The sequence below is a fragment of the Hypomesus transpacificus genome, unplaced genomic scaffold, assembly GCF_021917145.1.
Source record: "Hypomesus transpacificus isolate Combined female unplaced genomic scaffold, fHypTra1 scaffold_88, whole genome shotgun sequence".
Taxonomy (NCBI): Eukaryota; Metazoa; Chordata; class Actinopteri; order Osmeriformes; family Osmeridae; genus Hypomesus; species Hypomesus transpacificus.
This window is the reverse complement of record NW_025814039.1, coordinates 538,982-559,188: the sequence shown is the minus strand read 5'-3', so window position 1 is coordinate 559,188 and position 20,207 is coordinate 538,982. Positions and strand designations below refer to the sequence as shown.

Sequence of the window (20,207 nt, the reverse complement as noted above, 5' to 3'; positions counted from 1 at the left end):
CTACATTGTATGTTATGTAGGGTTTATTGCAATTAGTTGAGTTTGTTGTTCGTGGTTCCTTGCTGTTAATGAGTGAAAATGTTAATCCACATTTATTCGTAGCATTAACCTGAATAATGATATATTGATAACCTTGGTACTACATTTCTCCAACAGAAATTTGCAGATGGCACAGTGGCGAGCAAGTACATGTTTGATTTGATACATCTGGCACAAATTATATGACTAATCACATGGTGGAGATTCAATAATTGAATTTACAACATGTTTCCAAACATCAGAATGAGGTCAGAAGCTACCATTCAAAATGACTGACTCATACACCATTGCCAGATAGATAGGTACTTTATTCATTCCCTCTAGGATATTGCAGCTGTACAGCAGTGTATCAAAACAAAACACAAAATGTATTGCAGCTCTGCCTACACAGTCCATCCCATTGCATGCATTCGCATCTAACCTGTTTGGAACATACAATTTTGTCATATAATTAACCTGAACTAATGCAGAGAGGTTTGTTATGGTCCACTTTTGTACCATTGTCTTCGCAATTGACACCTCCGCTCATGGGCGGTGCTAGGGAGGGGCTAGTAGGTGCTTCAGCACCCTCAAAAAAAGACCAAAGCACACCGATAGCACCCCAAAAAATATTTCTAATTTATTAATAGAATATATATATATATGTATAGGGCTGCACATTTTTGTTATTAAAATAACATTAAAAGGGTGTTCTTTACTTAAAATATGCCTAACTGGATGATAATGTCCATATAACAAGTTCAGATGGAACACAATTTAAATTGTTTATTTTATTTTATTCACTCACAAACGATACTGCTGCATAATAAACATCCACAAAATTAGACTTGTTCTTGAATATAAAATACATTAAAGACATGTTGTCTCATAGCCTACTACGATATCCTGCTCCATAATATTCAAATCTCACTCAAACATTCTTAAGCAACCACAGATTGACCTTAATATTGAACAATATAGTTTCTATTTTGTTGAATCCAGTCAGCTGCTCGCTTCTTTTGCGAGTGTTGTCTGCCATATATTACCGGAGCGGACGCTGCTGCTGCTAGCGCTGCTAAGCCCTGCTAGGCGCTGCTAGGCGCTGCTAGGCGCTGCTAGGCGCTGCTAGGCGCTGCTAGGCGCTGCTAGGCGCTGCTAGGCGCTGCTAGGCGCTGCTGAATTTTCTAAAAGCCGATTTATACTTCTGCGTTTTTACCGTCACGTAAAATTCAACCAATCCGTCCGACTCCATGCGTGCGTCTGTCCGTAACGGAGTCGGAGAAGTATAAATCGACACATGGGAACGCCCTTATTGCGTGAAATTAGTGCCAGGAGAGCGAGCAAGCTCTGTAAAAACGATTTGTAACTTGCCAAAAAAAATGGTGTACTTGCAAAATCGAATTGTAACTTGCAAAAAAGATTTGTGTACTTGTGAAAAAAAGATTTGTGTACTCGCAAAAACGATTTGTGTCTTGCAAAAAAAGATTTGTGTACTTGAAAAAAAAAGTTTTGTGTCTCCGTAGAAGAAGGCAGGAACACTGCTCCCAAAACCATCCAAGCCAATCAAATATAGCAATTTTTGTGTCTAGTATCAATCTTATTATTTAAAGTGAGTAGAAAAGTGAAATTGCGTTAACGTGTTATTAACGCGGATATTATACCTAATATATATATATATATATATATTAGGGATACTAGGGAATCGAGCAACCGTCTGAGTAATAGCCGGATTCCCTAACCGCTCAGCCATCTGACTCCATATATAGGTTGCCGGCCGTGCAAAAGGACATTGTGTCCTTGGGCAAGGCACTTCACCTTACATTTACATTTATTCATTTAGCAGACGCTTTTATCCAAAGCGACTTCCAAGAGAGACCTTTACAAAGTGCATAGGTCACTGACAATAACAACAAGATAGCCCCAAAGCATTGCAGGTAGCCAAAAACAGAAGTACACATTGTGAACAACCAAAAATAAGTGCTAAAGGGAAGAAACCATAAGAGCATGTAGTTAAGCAAATTACAATTACACAACATGAATCTTTAAGTGCAAGTGTACCTGTAGGAAAGCAATAACAATAGGATTAAATATAATACAACAGTTTAAATCAGCTACCACTAACCAACAAGAGCAACAGTCTAAGCAAGAGTCATCGTGATCCTTGAGGAAACTAGCGTTGGGTTCAACAAACCATTCCTAAGTACCGTTGTACTCCCAGAACAAGTGCGTCTTGAGCCTTCTCTTGAAGGTGGAGAGACAGTCTGTGTCTCTGATGGAGGTGGGGAGGTGATTCCACCACTGGGGGGCCAGGCAGGAGAAGAGCTTGTGTTGGGACCGGGCGGTCTTGAGCGGTGGGACCACCAGGCGGTTGTCTGGAGAAGACCGTAGGTGGCGGGTGGGGGTGTAAGGCTGCAGGAGAGACTTGATGTAGTCGGGTGCAGTCCCGTTCACTGCTCGGAAGGTCAGTACCAGGGTCTTGAATCTGATGCGGGCCGTTATGGGTAGCCAGTGGAGGGAGATGAGGAGCGGGGTAACGTGGGAGCGTCTGGGTAGATTGTAGACCAGGCGGGCCGCTGCCCCACCTTACTTGCATAGGGGGGAATGTCCATGTACTTACTGTAAGTCGCTCTGGATAAGAGCGTCTGCTAAATGACTAAAGGTCACCTTTACCCTGCTAAATATTCTCATTTAGTCATTTAGCAGACGCTCTTATCCAGAGCGACTTACAGTAAGTACAGGGACATTCCCAAGGCAAGTAGGGTGAAGTGCCCAAGGACACAACGTCATTTGGCACGGCTGGGAATCGATCCGGCAACCTTCTGATTACTAGCCCGACTCCCTCACCACTCAGCCATCTGATTCCCTGATCTGATGTTGAGGGTTGACAGAAATTACCTACAGGAACTAAAGCTTGGAAGTGTAAAGTATGTTTTATATTCTTTGTTGAGTCACAAGTTTATTTTATTTTTTACTATTTTTACTTACTTAAACATATGTTGTTGGGCTGCCCTATCTGTGTTGGCTTTGGAACTTGTCCTTCAGATTTGGGATGGCTGCACAATGATGGTCCTGTCCAGGAGAGGGCGATATTGGTCAATGTTCTGCATTTTACTTTCTCACACTTGGAACAAAAGTTACATTTACATTTATGCATTTAGCAGACGCTTTTATCCAAAGCGACTTCCAAGAGAGAGCTTTACAAAAGAGCATAGGTCACTGATCATAACAACGAGGTAGTCCCAAACATTGCAAGCAGCCAAAACATGAAGCATACATTGTGGAAAACTAAACAAGTGCCAAAAGGGAAGACCCATAAGAGCATGCAGTTATACAAGTTTACAAATTAAAACAACATGAACCACAAAAAGTGCAAATTAAAACAACATGAACCACAAAAAGTGCAGGACTGTACCTGTGGAAGAACAATTAATAGTAAAATATTTCACAGCGAGTACAAGACTTAACTTCGTTATAACTAACCTACAAGAGCAACAAGTCACTCAATAAGAGTCATTGTGATCCTGGAGGAAACTAGCAACAGGTCTAGCCAAGCATTCCTAAGTGCCGTTGTACTCCCGGAACAAGTGTGTCTTGAGCCTTTTCTTGAAGGTGGGGAGACAGTTCCAAGTTCCAAGTATTTCTCTTTTGAATTGGTTGTTTTTTTAAAGAGATATTTTGCACTTTCAGCAATTCTCAATCAACCATGGATGAAGACCAACCAGGTAAAGTGCATTAGGCCTACTTGTTTGAGTGATCATTCTGAACTTTGGAAGGTCTAAAGCCTGCAATAAGAATTATTGTCCAGAATTCAGACCCCATTATCTTGTGACATTGGATATCGTCTCTTCCTTACTTTTCAATTATGTTGTTTTAAATGTCTTGTGCAGTTAATTACATAATACATGAGTGCCTTTTGAATAGGCCACATATTTTCATCTGTAATCTTTTAAACCTTGTGATCCTGACTGATCACACTATTTTGACCTGCCAATAGATTAATTTGCCTATTAAAGGTTTACATGATTTATGTTCTACATATGCTGACTGCAACATTGCCTTTTGATCCAATCGTTTTGAAATGTTGAATGCTCAAAATCTTAAGTTATACTGCAGATACACATTTCAAGAGATGAGCGCTAAAGGTAAAGTTGCCTGCCTGCAATCTCAGGGGAGACGGCTATATTTGGACGGACTTCCGTTTTATTTCATTGCTTTTTATGAGATGCTTGCTGGCCACTAAAAGCCTGCCACGTTTTCACGAATCATTATATTTCAAAGAGTTATCTATATTTTGTATACTTTCTTGAGAGTTTGACAGTAGGCCTACCCGTACCATGCTTTATTTTATATAATAGGCCTACATGAAGTAAAAAAGCGAAATTGTACCTATACTATCTATAATGGCAATCAACACTTATAATACTATAGTTTGTGCAACGACTCACCGATAAGATAATGATAGAAGTAGCCTAACCTAAAACAGCCTACAACTATTGTCATATGATAGAAACAAAAGGGCAACTTTAGGCCTACACGAAGAAACAAAACAAAAACAACAATTTGTTTTGAGATAAGATTTTTTGTATGAATAACCTTTCAGTTGATCATCCAAAATGAACATGAGCTTAGTTCAAGTCATACGTCAGAGGACTCTGGGATATGAGCTCATGAGAGTTCGCTGCTGTCAGTAGGCTACAACATTTGCGAAGCGGCGCTGCGCGGTAAGAAAGGTACGCACGGTGAAGCAAAAGAGGAGTGAAATAGGTGTTCTCGCAGATCAAGAATTTTGCATTAGGAATTGTTATCAATGGATTGCCGAAACGTAAGTAACTTGTACAATATATCTGCATCTCATCTAAAGTTATTCTGCGGTTAGTAGGCTATAGCCCACTTTACTTGTACAATTATAATACATGCTGTTCGACCGTTTCCAAGATTTCATTTTCACTCAACCCAAGGATCTTTGTCACAAATAGGACTAGTCTAATGGATGACAAATTATTATAATACAAAGTAGAGGTATTTTTAAGAAAAATGCAGAATGAGCGTTTTCTTTTTTAAATGAAAGTACACGCACGATCTAGCATATAGACTTTAGTTTCTGGATCCAAATGCTTTTGTATTCTTCAGAACTCAAGTGTCTGATAAGCCAGTCTAAAAATTCCTGTGGACAGTGCTTGCACATAGTCATGAGTGTAATGTTATAACATCTATAAAACTGTACTTTTGTGAGGCAGTATGGATCAAACCAATTGGTTATTATACAACTGATCATGACTGAATTGTGTGGGCTTGAAGTCATATGTTTGTTGGAGGACCATACATTGTAGAAATGACAATTGTCTGTCTGAAGCTGAGCTTCGACAGATGGCCATTTAGGCTGACATCACTATGAATATGTATAAAATAAAAGCATTATGTGCATCAAGTACTTTCTTGACAGATGATTTGGTGATTTGGTTATTTTGAACAGTATGCGCTTCCATTGTATTGCTTTATTGCAATGATACAAATGGAAAGATGTATTGGTGTTCCTTCATGTGGGTTACAAGCAAGATCTCACAACTGAAATACTTAGCTAAAATCTTTAACAAAGGATTTGGCACAGAACAAAGCAAAATAATTTCACACAGTTTTCAAATACTAGAAAAACATACAGTATCAGTGGCGTGTTCAGGGAGTGGCCTAGGGTGGCACGGGCCACCCCTGATATCTGATTGGCCACCCCAATATCTTAAAATATGATTGGCTATATGCCCAGTCAGAAGCGGGCCACCCCTGTGCCACCCCTATCAAAAATGTCTGGACACGCCCCTGTACAGTATGTCTCTGTTTTTAGGATGTTGTAGGGGAATCAGGTGGTTGAGCAGTTAGGGAATCGGGCTACTAATCAGAAGGTTGCCGGTTCAATTCTCGGCTGTGCAAAATTATGTTGGGTCTTTGGGATAGGCATTTCACCCTACTTGCCTCAGGGGAAATGTCCCTGTACTTACTGTAAGTCGCTCTGGATAAGGGTGTCTTCTAAATGACTACATGTAAATGATTAAACAAAGCATGAGACCACGTTCCATAGGTTTCTAATTAGACATTAACAATGCTTCCAGGAGACAGCCTGTTTACATGTTCCATAGCCCCATGAATGCTTTCCACTGATGCTGTTGTTTGAAAATGAATCGTTATGAAGTAGTATATTGTGTGAACATGATGTAAGTTGCGCATCCATTGCACATGTCCAAGGGTATACATATCAATTTAGGAATAATATTTTTTTTGTGGTGTGCCATGGAATCAATAAGTACCAGAAAATGTTTTAGGTCAGGAAATTCTTTTGTAAAAGGTGATTTTTGCTAACTATTGGGAATTTCCATTGATTTCTTGAGGCCAGTGAGTATTGAACTACTGTGAAACCTGATATCCTTTCGCATTTGCTTTTGTTGTCAAGCAAACTCAACAATATATCATTACCATTTTGGGCTGAGAAATAATATTCACGTTTCACATTGCATAACAGAGAAAAAAAGATACCCTGGAAATCTAAGAACTCTGCGATGTTTTTGATCATAATGATTTGAATAGAGATGAAGCATAATGAGTAATAGAAGATGCATAATGATTCCGCCTTTTTTTGTTTCAATCTTCAAACTAAGCTTAACTCACAAGGTACAGGATAACATTTTGGAGTGAAGATAAGAGTGCACTTTTATAGATTTAAGAATATTAATCAAATGTGGAATCTTGTGTCCCATAGGATGGGTGCCCCAGACCCCATGAGGAAGACATCATGGACATACCCCTGGACGATCCTGAAGCCAACAAGGCAGCCGCCAAGATCCAGGCCAGCTTTCGTGGTCACATGACCCGCAAGAAAATGAAGGATGAAAAACCCAGGGAGGAGGTAAGGCCATGGTTAGAATTAAATCCAATAACATGCCAGAGATATCACGATGATGGGAGGTTCAATGGGTAATAGCAGGGTCTTAATCATATTATGATTACACACATCCCCCCGCAAGCACGCATGCTGTCCGAAATTGTCATAAAAATAAAATAAAAAGTACATTTTCAGGGGGGGCACCCTCAGACTCCCCAGCAGATTTTTTCCCCCCCCAATATTTACTCCATAGCTACGGCCTTGGGTAATAGCCAGTCAGAACTCAATCTTAGGCCGAATCCCAATCCCAAGTGGTGTCTCATTTCAGACACTGTAAAAAAAAATGGTATAAAAAAACAGGAACAATCTGGCAACTGGGACGCTAGAATACACCCATTAAATTATGGTAAAAAAGTGTTTTCATTAACATTAATTAACCGTAAAATAATTGTAATTTTTCAGAACAAAATGTACAAGATATATCTGTAATATCACATAACAGTCTGTTCATTGCCAGTAAATATGACTTTTATTAATTTAATTTCTCTGTAAAAAAAACTTTTCAATAAAAAAATATATTAAATAAAGCCAAAATACGTTATAATGATTTAACATGTTCATTCAAAACAACTCAGGTGCACAACACACAGCATCCAGATGCTGTAACCAGTATCCAGATACTACAGATATTACCGGCGCTTCATATTACACCTGTAGCGCCGGCTAGCTGTACGAATATTAGAAGATTATTGCTCGCCACATGTTTATTTTAATAGACAGGTTAGATCGCCATCTAACTGGACAAAATTCATGCTCAGGGGTGCTTAATGTATCCAAACTACAGACCATCACATTACACATATCAAAACAGAACGAAAACAACAACAAAACTCCAAACAATGCTTATCTAACTAAGCTTAGACCTACACAATTATCTAATCAACTTTCCTTCGTCCTACTCTGGCGTCTTTACATTTATTCATTTAGCAGACCCTTTTATCAAAAGCGACATCCAAGAGAAAGCTTTACTAAAAGTGCATTGGTCAATGATCATAAACAACGAGATAGACCCAAAAAGGCTTTTTTAACACTACTTGCTTTGGAGACATCAATATACGTAACCGTAACCAAGTGGTGTTTCATTTCATAGGGCTATGTAGCCCTTACCCCTTAGTTTCGAGGGACAAGGGCTAGGGGTAAACTACGGGGAAGGGGTAAGACAGAGTATTGGGATTCGGCCTTACACTCCTTCAACCTCTGCATGTATAATGGTTGAAATAATGTCATAAACTGTTGAACAATAATAGTTTAGGAAGGGGCTCTTAATTCTCCATTATTTAAGATTTGAGACATAATGCCTGTCAAGTCAAACTGGAGTGGAGACTGGTATTCAGGAGGACCTGTTTAAAGTGTACCAGGGGTCGTTAGACCCTTCTTACCGGGGCATGTGCCCCAGTATAAATCTGCTATGCCCCAGTAAAATCTAGTTTGAGTTTTAACAATTTACTTTATTAGTCAGTGCATTCATTTAGATTGATAATCCTGGAAAAAATAAATGCAGTATCCCAATCAACGCTTGTAAAATCAGAGCACATGCTGATGCCCGCAGAATTCCATGTCAGGGCACTCTTCTGCGCTTGCCAAATAGCCACTGCAGCATGCACACAGAAGTCCAGGGGCCTCATGTATAAACAATTGCGCAGCTTTCATACAAGAAGATGGCGTACGGCCAAAACTCGAAAAGTACCTACGCACAGAAATATTCACATGTATAAAACCGGTCGTACGCCAGGTCCTGCGCACCTGTCCTTTATAAATCACAACCAACGTGAGATTGACCGCATGTGAATGAGCCACTGACCCCGCCTTGCCTCCTCCCATAAATGAATATGCAGATTGGCCGTGTTCACATTTGACTTATTTTTTCTGAAAAAAAGGCGCTGCCTTCAGCGCCTTTTGAGTGCCTTTTAAACGCCTTTTCAGAAAAGCGCTGGGTGCTGGGTGCCTTTCTGACGAGAATTTTGTCAACTGAACGGGGATCATATAGTCTAACGAAACATTATTATCCGTTATTTTCCGTTGGTTACTTATCGACAGCTAGCTACTATGGCCAATAAAATTCAATTACTTGCTTTAGCTTTGGCATTTGAGGAGCCATAGCCATAGCTACGCCAAAGAAAAGCTAGCTATTCATTGACGCGGGTAGCCCATTACATACCTGGCGAGTGAGTTTCACAGGTTCACACCCGTTACATACGTACCCTTCACTGGCCTTTGAGAGTCCCCGAGCGGTGGCAGGGGTCAGGTTCCCTCCATTATAGGCATAGACTTATAGCAGGAGGAGCTCAGGAACAGTTTTAACAAAATCATGCAGGAGGCCGAAGAAGTAATGGAAGCCAATGACGATGTGGAGGCTGGACTCATTGCAGAGCTGGAGGCGGAGCTGAATGTGGGTAAGGAAACTGTGTTAACTGAACAGCCAATAGCCGAACTGGCAAAGACTGCAAAGGAGTGTGAGCAGAAACTAAAATAGGTGAAGGAGCTCATTCAGGACACTTTGTGGGCAAACTATGTAAGTGCTGAGGTATCCACCTCCCAACAGTCAGCTGAGGGCGCATTTGATCTTGTTGCTGCTACCGTACCATCGGATGGCAGCCAAGAGGCATATGATTTCAGGCTCGACCACCTGCAAAGACTGGTACAGACCCCTCTGGTGGAACAAGAGGGGTTCCAGAAACACCAAACACCCTTCCGGTGCGCCTAAAAGATGGCCGCGTCGACAAGAGCTCCGCAAAAACCCAGCTTTTTGTTTGTCATTTTAGTGTTCGTTACTTGTTTTGTCAATGTTATATTGTCGTTTATTCAGTACGACCGGCAGACACTTCTGGACATTAAGTTGTCACTTGGCAAGGATTATTTTACTAACTTTAATTCCACTTTTCGGATTGCGAGCTCGGACTGCAGCTGCCCCTTTGTTGTTTCGCCGCTCTGTTTACCCGCAAGACGGAGAAAGAAGAAACGTGGCCGGCGTGGTGGAGTCCTTGTTCTAACTCGGAAACGGTTCTTCAAACCTGCTCTTCCAACCATCTTACTAGCTAACGTTCAGTCCATCGACAACAAAATGAATAAACTTAACGCTTGTGTCAAATTCCAACGGGACATCAGGAACTGCAGTGTACTGGCGTTCGTCGAGACCTGGCTGTCTCCGGACATCTCCGACGCAGCTGTTACCCCGTTGGGATTCACCATATACCGCCAGGACAGAACAAATGATTCAGGGAGGGGCAGGGGCGGAGGGGTCAGTGTTATGGTTAACTCTCTCTGGGCTACAGATGTAGCGGTATAAGCATCTCACTGCTCTCTGGTCCTTGAGCTGCTAACTGTAAAAATCAGACCCTTCTATCTACCTCGGGAATTCACTGCGGTCGTCATGAGTGCAGTCTACATCCCCGCCCAGGTGGACAAGGCCGCTGCTTTGGATGAACTGTATGGGATTATCAATGGTCTGGAAAATGTGCACCCAGAGGCAGCCTTCATTGTTGTTGGTGATTTCAACAGAGCTAACATGAAGAAAGTCCTGTCCAAGTACTATCAGCATATTGACTTCTTCACACGTGGAGACCAGATCCTTGACCATTGTTATACAACATTCAAGGAAAGTTACAAACCCTTCCCCCGCCCTGCTTTTGGGAAGGCTGATCACACCTCCATTCTTCTCCTCCCCGCATTTGAACAAAAGTTTAAACAGGTCAGACCGGTTGAGAGGTCAGTTCACCTATGGAGTGACGAGTGTGTGGCGACCCTCCAGGACTGCTTTGACACCACTGACTGGCTGATTATCAGGGACGCAGCAAATGGGGACATTAACGAATACTCAGACACTGTTTCCAGCTACATCCAGCACTGCATTGATGACATTTTCCCCAATAAGGTTGTCCGGTCTTTCCCAAATCAGAAGTCCTGGGTTGACGGTCTGGGCCAAGCTGAGAGCCCGCAATGTCGCCTTTAATTCTGGGGACCCTGATGAGTACAGGAAGGCCAGATACGACCTTCTGAAGGCCATCAAAGCAGCGAAAAGGGCTTACAGGACCAAGGTGGAGTCCAGCTACCATAGCTCTGACCCCAGGCGCATGTGGAGTGGACTTAAAGCCATTACAGACTACAAAGGGAGAGGCTACAATGAGACCCAGTCCTCTGTCCTACTGCCAGACGAGCTGAACTCCTTCTATGCTCGCTTTGAGAGGGACAGTGACCCCCCTGCAGTGGAGCTACCTGAAGGCCAAGCCAGTGGTGTGCCTACACTAACTCTAGCCGAGGTGAGGCTAGGCTTTAAGAAGATCAACCCTCGCAAGGCACCTGGCCCAGACGGCATATCGGGTAGGGCCCTTAGGGGCTGCGCTGACCAGCTGGCAGGGGTCTTCAGTGACATCTTCAACCTCTCCCTTAACCTGTCTGTACTCCCCACCTGCTTCAAGAGGACCACCATCATCCCTGTGCCCAAGAACACCAAGGTCACATGTCTGAACGACTATCGCCCAATAGCACTGACCCCTGTCATCATGAAGTGCTTCGAGCGGCTAGTCAAATCATTCATCTGCTCCTCGCTGCCCCCCACACTGGACCCTATGCAGTTTGCATACCGGTCCAACAGGTCTACAGACGATGCCATCGCTCTGACTATGCACACCGCTCTCTCCCACCTGGACAAGGGGAATACATACAGTGCCCTCCAAAAGTATTGGAACAGTGAGGCGAATTCCTTTATTTTTGCTGTAGACTGAAAACATTTGGGCTTGACATCAAATAATGAACGTGAGACCAGAGATCAACGTTTCAGCTTTTATTTCCAGGTATTTACATCAGGATCTGATGCACAACTAAGAAAATATCGCATTTTGTTTGAATCCACCCATTTGTCATGTGAGCAAAAGTATTGGAACAGATATACTTAAAACATATTTAAGTGAATAAGACTTAATATTTAGTTGCAAATCCTTTGCTTTCAATAACTGCAGCAAGTCTGTGACCCATTGACGTCACCAAACTTTTGCATTCTTCCTTTTTGATGCTTTCCCAGGCTTTCACTGCAGCCTCTTTCAGTTGTTGTTTGTTTTGTGGGGTTCCTCCCTTCAGTCTCCTCTTAAGCAGGTAAAATGCATGCTCTATAGGGTTTAAGTCTGGAGATTGACTTGGCCAGTCTAATACCTTCCATTTCTTGCCCCTGATGAACTCCTTTGTTGTTTTGGCAGTGTGTTTTGGGTCGTTATCTTGCTGCATGATGAAGGCTCTGCCAATCAGTTTGGTTGCATCTTTCCTTAAATTGGCAGACAAAATGTTTCTGTAGACTTCCGAGGTCATTTTGCTGCTGCCATCATGTGTTACATCCTCAATGAAGATTAATGAGCCCGTCCCAGAAGAAGCCATGCAAGCCCAAGCCATGACATTACCTCCACCGTGTTTCACAGATGAGCTTGTGTGTTTGGGATCATGAGCAGTTCCTTTCTTTCTCCAAACTTTAGCCTTTCCATCACTTTGGTAAAAGTTAATCTTTGTCTCATCAGTCCATAAAACTTTGTCCCAGAATTTTTGAGGTTCATCTCTGTACTTTTTGGCAATTTCCAGCCTGGCCTTCCTATTCTTCTTGCTAATGAGTGGTTTGCATCTTCTGGTGTAGCCCTTGTACTTTTGTTCATGAAGTCTTCTGCGAACAGTAGATAGTGATACCTTCACTCCTGCCATCTGGAGGTTGTTGCTGATCTCACTAACAGTTGTTTTAGGGTCTTTCTTTACAGCTCTCACAATGTTTCTGTCATCAACTGCTGATGTTTTCCTTGGTCTACCTGTTCGACGTCTGTTACTTAGTACACCAGTAGTTTTCTTCTTCTTCAGGACATTCCAAATGGTTGTACTGGCTATGGCCAATGTTTCTGCAATGGCTCTGATTGATTTTCCATCTTCTCTAAGACTCACAATTGCTTGTTTTTCACCCAAAGACAGCGCTCTGGTTTTCATGTTGTTTTCACCTCTGAATACAGTCTGCATAGACAAAACCTATCTTACCCAATCTGAACCTGAGTGTAGACATTCAGTGGTATTTATTGATTGAATAATGTATGTAATAGGACACACCTGGGCAACAAAACACACCTGTCAGTCACATGTTCCAATACTTTTGCTCACGTGACAAATGGGTGGGTTCGAACAAAAAGGTGATATTTTCTAATTTGTGCATCAGATCCTGATGTAAATACCTGGAAATAAAAGCTGAAACGTTGATCTCTGGTTTCACATTCATCGTTTGATGTCAAGCCCAAATGTTTTCAGTCTACAGCAAAAATAAAGGAATTCGCCTCACTGTTCCAATACTTTTGGAGGGCACTGTATGAGAGGATGCTGTTCATTGACTACAGCTCTGCATTCAACACCATCATCCCCTCCAGACTGGTCTCCAAGCTTGTGGACCTGGGACTAAGCACCTCCCTCTGCAAGTGGATCTTCCACTTCCTGACGGGGAGGCCACAGGTGGTGAGAGTCGGTGACCGCACCTCATCTGTACTGATCACCAACACAGGCACCCCCCAGGGCTGTGTGCTCAGCCCTCTCCTGTTCTCCTTGTTCACCCACGACTGTGCGGCAATGCACAGCTCCAACCTCCTCGTTAAGTCTGCTGACGACACAACCATCGTGGGCCTCATCTCTGACAGTAACGAGTCAGCCTACAGAGAGGAGGTTGACACCCTGACATCATGGTGTCAGGACAACAACCTCTCTCTTAACATCAGCAAGACCAAGGAGATGATTGTGGACTGTAGGAGACGGCAGGAGGAGGAGCATGCACCCCTACTCATCAATGGATCGGAAGTGGAGAAGGTCAGCTGCTTCAAGTTCCTCGGGGTGAACATCAGCAATGACCTCACCTGGTCTGTTCACATGGACAAGGTGGTCAAAGCGGCCCGTAAGCGCCTCTTCTTCCTGAGGAGACTGAAGAAGTTTGGTATGGACTCAGTCATCCTCACTAACTTTTACAGATGCACTATAAAGAGCATTCTGACTGGTTGTATCACAGTGTGGTATGGGAGCTGCACAGACCGGGACCGCAAGGCCCTACGAAGTGTGGTCCGTTCTGCTGAGTTCATCATCGGCAGGAGGCTCCCAGCCCTATAGGACACCTACCACACACGTTGCCCAAGGAAAGCCAGCAGGATTGTAAGAGATTGTTCCCACCCATCCTTCAGCCTCTTTACCCCGTTGCCTTCTGGCAGGCGTTACCGCAGCATCCGGTCGCGCACACACAGACTTACAACAGTTTCTACCCAAGGGTCATCAGGCTTCTCAATGGACATTGAGAAGGACATTGATTTACTGCACACTAGTCACTTATACACTGTCACTTTCAGCTACTGGTTGCTCTTTCAGTAACATTGCACTACTGTACCTCGCCACCAGGCTCCTGTTTGGTCATTGACATAGTCACTGATCTGCAAATTTGCACTATTGCACTGTAACCCACTTAGGTTAGAATAGGTTATAGGGTTGAAACAGGTTTTTTGTGCATTAGGTTAGTATAGCGTACTATTTATTGTTATCTGTATATTTAGGAAGTTTCACTTATTTAAGCTCAGCATAGATGTAAATTTGTTCTGTGTACTTATATGTTATACCAGGTGCTTGCGTTGTCTTGTCTTTAGAATTTCAGTGCCCAGTCTAACCTTGTGTTGTTCTGTGTACCTGACAAATATAAGACTTGAACTTGAACAAAGAACACTCGAGCACCACATCCCCATACTGGTATCTAGAAAGGCTGACTTTATACAGGCAAGGATAAAGGGGGAAGCTGAAAGAAGGTTGAATGCTTCCAATCCCAACCATTCCACACCAGCCATCAGGCTGACCCCTGTAGCCCTTCCAAAATGTACTGGCAACAAGCGTAACTTTTACAGGTGGAGGAAGGACAAGGGGGCAATGCAAGAGCAAGGTGAACCCACTGGATCGAGAGAGGTGAGGAAGGCACAATTGCTTGACAGTCTGGAGGACAGGACTACAAGAGACATCCGCCTCACAAGTTATGACACTGCAGAGGATGTTTTCTGTGTCCTAGAGCAGTGGTTCTCAATCCTGGTCCTCGGGACCCCCTGCCCTATATGTTTCAGATATTTCCCTGCTCCAACACACCTGATTCAAATAAATGGGCCTGATAACGACCCATTCATTTGAATCAGGTGTGTTGGTGCAGGGAAATATCTAAAACATGAGTTCTTCAGCAAACTTCCACCAGAGGTGGCAAAACAATGCCGGACTGTGTTTTCAAACACTGCATCCAGATATTCTGACACTGCAAGGCATCAACCAAGCCTCCTGAGGCAAGATGGATTACAGGAGCACCCAGTGATAATATTGCTTTTGGAGGTTATAGCAAATGCTGGACAGAAAGTTGGAACATTAATTGACTTGGCTTCAGATAATAACTACATAACTCACAGAGCTGCAAGTAGGCTGAACCTCAAGAGTGAAGACATTAAACTCATTGGCCATAGAGTTGGAGGGATGAAAGTCCATGTGGAGACAAGGCGCTACCTGTTAAAGATCAGAGTAAAGACTCCCAAGGGCACACTCAAGTCCCACCAGTTGGTTTGTTATGGATTGGACAGCATTACGGATGTCCACAAGCATGTGACACCACAGCAACTGCAAAGATTCTTTCCAGATGTCTCACTGGAGGACCTTGTGAGACCAAAGGAAATACATTTTCTCATAACCCACAGGGAAGGTCAGTTAGCGCAGAGGAACAGGGCTGAACAGATCTCGTGCTGTGGTAGGGGGCCACTAGAAAAGACAGGTCTTTCAGTGGTTGTCATCCTGAGTTGTTTGAGGAACATAGCAAGTCAGCCCACATGTCCAGGACACACTTCGCAGTCAATGAGAGCAGCTGCTTTATAATATGAGGAGCTCACCAATGGAGTCCCTGGACATCCCCGACCAAGCAACATGGTCAAGGTGTGTGAGGCATGGACATTAACCTTGAGTCCGGACTTGTTGGACTGGTGGAAGTGGGATAGTATTGGGGCAGCATGCGAGCCAAAGTGCGGAGGGTGTCGCTGTGGAAACTCCCTACCTCCATCAGGGACACTGACTGTCTCCTCACCTTCAAGAAAAGGTGTCTGAATGGCTGGCTAGCAGGTAGACCCAAATGCAGGACTCAGATCCAGGAGGTAAATTAAAGATTTATTTGACAAGAAAAAAAATCCAGTCAGAGAAAACAAAAGGCAGGGCTGCGGTAGCGGAGAATCCGGGGGGAATGCTGGAACAACGGGACAAGCCTGGAGCATCAGGGGCATGAACCGGGTGTGGACGATAATGACGACGTTGAACTGGCGAAGAGTGGATGGAAAACCGGGGTTGTTATACAGGTGGTGATTGGTAAATGATCCGCAGATGTGCGTCGTTAACACGGAGCGTGTGGACCGGAATGCAGGAGCCTGTAATTGAATTAAAGGGACAGATCGACAAAAGACAGAACGAAAATGACAGGTCCAACCCAGGGACATGACAATAGGTTCAAGACGCACTTGTTCCGGGAGTAAAACGGCACTTAGGAATGCTTGGCTGGACCTGATATTAGTTTCCTCCAGGATCACAATGACTTTTATTGAGTGACTTGTTGCTCTTGTAGGTTAGTTATAACGAAGTTAAGTCTTGTACTTGCTGTGAAATATTTTACTGTTGATTGTTCTTCTACAGCAGGGGTGTCGAGCTCCGGTCCTCGAGGGCCGCTGTCCTGCATGTTTTAGATGTTTCCCTGATCCAGCTCACCTGATTCGAATGAATGGTCGTTATAACAACCCTTTTAATTGAATCAGGTGTGTTGGAGCAGGGAAACATCTAAAACATGCAGGACAGCGGCCCTCGAGGACCGGAGTTCGACACCCCTGTTCTACAGGTACAGTCCTGCACTGTGGTTCATGTTGTTTTAATTTGTAACTTGTATAACTGCATGCTCTTATGGGTCTTCCCTTTTGGCACTTGTTTAGTTTTTTCACAATGTATGCTTCATGTTTTGGCTGCTTGCAATGTTTGGGACTACCTCGTTGTTATGATCAGTGACCTATGCTCTTTTGTAAAGCACAAGGCAAGCAAAACAAGCAATTTGGGGCCCCAAGCGGCTTGGGGCCCATCTCATGATCTGTGCTGCTGGCAAAATACAAAACCTCATCGGTCGGCAGTCATCATGAAGCGGAATGATCAAAAACAGATACAGGTGGGTTGAAGAGTGATACTAGAGTGATAAGAAGTCCTAGTGAATGCTTGATAAGTAGACTATAATACAGTAAATAAACAAATAATAAATAATTAGGCTAAGTGAAATTTTCGGCGTGCACGCATTAAACCTGCATCGTAGTACCGCCAAGAAATAAAAACTACTTTCCCCCTGATAACATCACATATCTTACCTTTACATAACTGCAAAACACAGTGTAGCCTATAACTATATATATGTCTTTAATACTGTGCATATATCATCATATGTCAAAAACTGGAAATACAGCCGTTAAGCTCCCGTGCAATTGCTACACTACATCCTCGTTATCAGTCCAAACTTTAATACTGTTCTTAACAAAACTAGCATGAATAAACGTGTGTTTACGGATATGCTTTTGTTTTCAAATTGTTATTGCGCATTGCTTTTTTATTTATTGGTGATCCCGCTGCTGTGGCCACCAAATAGGCCTAATGTGTTTTTTTGCTCCTCCACCTCGCCTACAAATATTTAAATGTCAGTATTTGAGAAGTTGCTCTTTTGGTTCTTTTCCCTCCTGACGCCATGATTCAACGTAACGTAAAGTAAGAACAATCGCATGCCAGGGCCATTAATATACTGGATTAGCATTCGTGAGGTGCTTTGCATTGACCATTAATGGTAAAAAATGTGCGTGTTTAGGGCGGGGTAAAGTGCTGATTCACGTACGCACACTTGTGGGTAATCTGTGATTTGTAAAGGGAACATTGCACACAGGTGTGCGTTTTGGAGAACGCCATTTTAGGCTTTTGGGCGTACGTACACTTTTAGTAAGAATCCTACACACAGTTTTATAATGAGACCACTGCTGATGAAATGTCCGGACGTCCTCAACAAATTCGCTCCGTCATTCTCAGATTCAGAAGTGGACCCTATGCTGCTCTGGGAGATGTAAAAAATATGTATAACTCAGTCTGGCTGGAGGACCATGAAGTGCACTTACACAGATTCCTCTGGCGAGACTCCGAGGATGAGGAGCTGGGAGAGTATACTATTATGAGAGTGACCATCGGTGACAAGCCTGCTGGGTGCATTGCGCAGGTAGCAATGTGTGAGACGGCTAATCTTCCTCCCTTTACTCACCTCAAGGAAGAGAGGTGGGTACTCCAGTAAGATAGCTATGTGGATGACATTCTCACATCCCACAACAGCCTAGACCAGCTGGAAATCATCACCGCAAATGTTGAAAGAATCCTGAAAGCTGGTGGTTTTGAGCTCAAGCCTTGGGTCTGGTCGGGCCAAAGTGGGAGGAAGGAGGACAGTGGTGAAGTACAAGAGAGTACGGGAAATACATTGATCCTACCAAACCAAATGTGTGATGATGATAAAAAGGCACTTGGTCTGCCCTTACAAAAAATAGGTATATTAAAGTATAATATAATTATACAAAAATATGGATAGTATACTTTTAGTTCACTTTTGATATACTTTTAGTTCACTTTTGATATACTTTTAGTTCACTTTTGATATACTTTTAAGAAGTATGCTTAGAGAATAGTTCACTTTTGATATACCTTTAAGAAGTATACTTAGAAAATAGTTCACTCTTGTGTAGGCGGTGAATTGAAAGGCCAGAGACGCTTGGTGTTTGTCCCTGGCTTGGGAACCACAATTCACTTTTGGTTAGATTCTCTGGGAGATAATTGACTCGTTAATATCTGACTCCAATTTTAGACATGTACACTGTAACCTTGAGCGCTAAACAGTTAATGACACGAAACTGACGTAGGCCTAGGTAAAAATCGTCTGCTTGATCAGAGCACCGACCCTAAAGTATGCGTGTTCACTAAACAGTCGTTTATCTCTACTATAATATGGATTTAACCATAGTAGACCTAGTAGGATATGTAATCGATCACTCAGAGGCTCTGGTAAATTCCTTCGGAGCGTGGAGATCCACTGTAAGTGACTCAGAGGCCTTAAGTTAAAACCTACTCAAAAAGTCTATGTTTATAATCAGTTAGCCGCATCAACCAGACTAGATCAAAGTTTTCACCGCCGTAGCTTGATAGATAAGTTTCAAGGAGAACAAGTAACGTCAAAATGTACAAAAATAGTTTATTATCTAAATAGTAAGATAATCAATACAATGATAATGAAATATCATCAAATACAAAACATACCTTCAGAGCAACGGTTAACAAAGGTATTAACAATGAAAACTAGGCGGCAAACGCACCGGAGCTGTATCGTAAACAGAACTCAAAGGGATTGGTAAAACTTCTTCTTATTAACACCCAACCTGACTAAAATGGGGACACCGGTCATGTGACTGAAAAGTTGTCTAATGCATACAAATTCAAATTGGATCATTAATCAAGGCTGCAGTAGACCAAGTGGTGCCCTTGCAAGACAGGGATATATGTTAAACACATGTTGGTCTGCTGCAGGCAGACTCTGTGAATCCTGTACATGTACATGTTACAGTAATACAATTATTACTAACATGTAATACATAAAATAAGAAACAAAAGCATATCAAACATGACATTAAAAGCTGTTTAGAACGATATTTACAAGAACACAACTTTTAATGATAATTTCAGAGTCTTCCTCTGTCCACTTTCCTCTTCAAGTGTTGAGATGACCTCTCCAGAGGTGTGTCATTAAGGTGTGATTGTCATTTTAGCACTCATGCAAATTAACGACGTCCCAGACGAGTGTCCGGGTGACCAGTGACAAAGGGGCTACCAAAACAGCCCTACACTTGATATACTTTTAAGTATGCTTGAAACAGAAAATGGTATACATTTCTTCTAGAGTAGGATGTACGTTTTCTATTATTATACAGCAAAATCAAAATAATTTAAAAGTACATTACAGGTAAAAATGTTTAGATCCAACTTTGTAAGGCAGATTTTCTTAAATATGTACAGCTTAAATTTCTGTAAGGTCAATAGGTCCTGCAGAGAGGCCTCTCTCTGGGCAGAATATAGCACACCACCCAGACAGTTAGGAGACTGTGAAACAAATCATGTACAAACTGGGACTTCAACATAATTGACGACTACCTCAGCTGTTGAA

General features: G+C 42.6%; 1 protein-coding gene across 1 annotated transcript in view; it reads left to right on the top strand.

The window, feature by feature from the left end:
* The first annotated feature begins 4,707 nt into the window (after positions 1–4,707).
* The window catches only part of nrgna (neurogranin (protein kinase C substrate, RC3) a), a 50,070-nt gene continuing 34,570 nt past the window's right edge, over positions 4,708–20,207 (top strand). The window contains exons 1-2 of the mRNA XM_047018046.1: positions 4,708–4,840; positions 6,767–6,913. Of these exons, the coding sequence (XP_046874002.1) occupies positions 4,826–4,840; positions 6,767–6,913 (162 nt within the window). The 5' untranslated portion in view covers positions 4,708–4,825. The remainder of the gene's footprint in view (positions 4,841–6,766; positions 6,914–20,207) is intronic.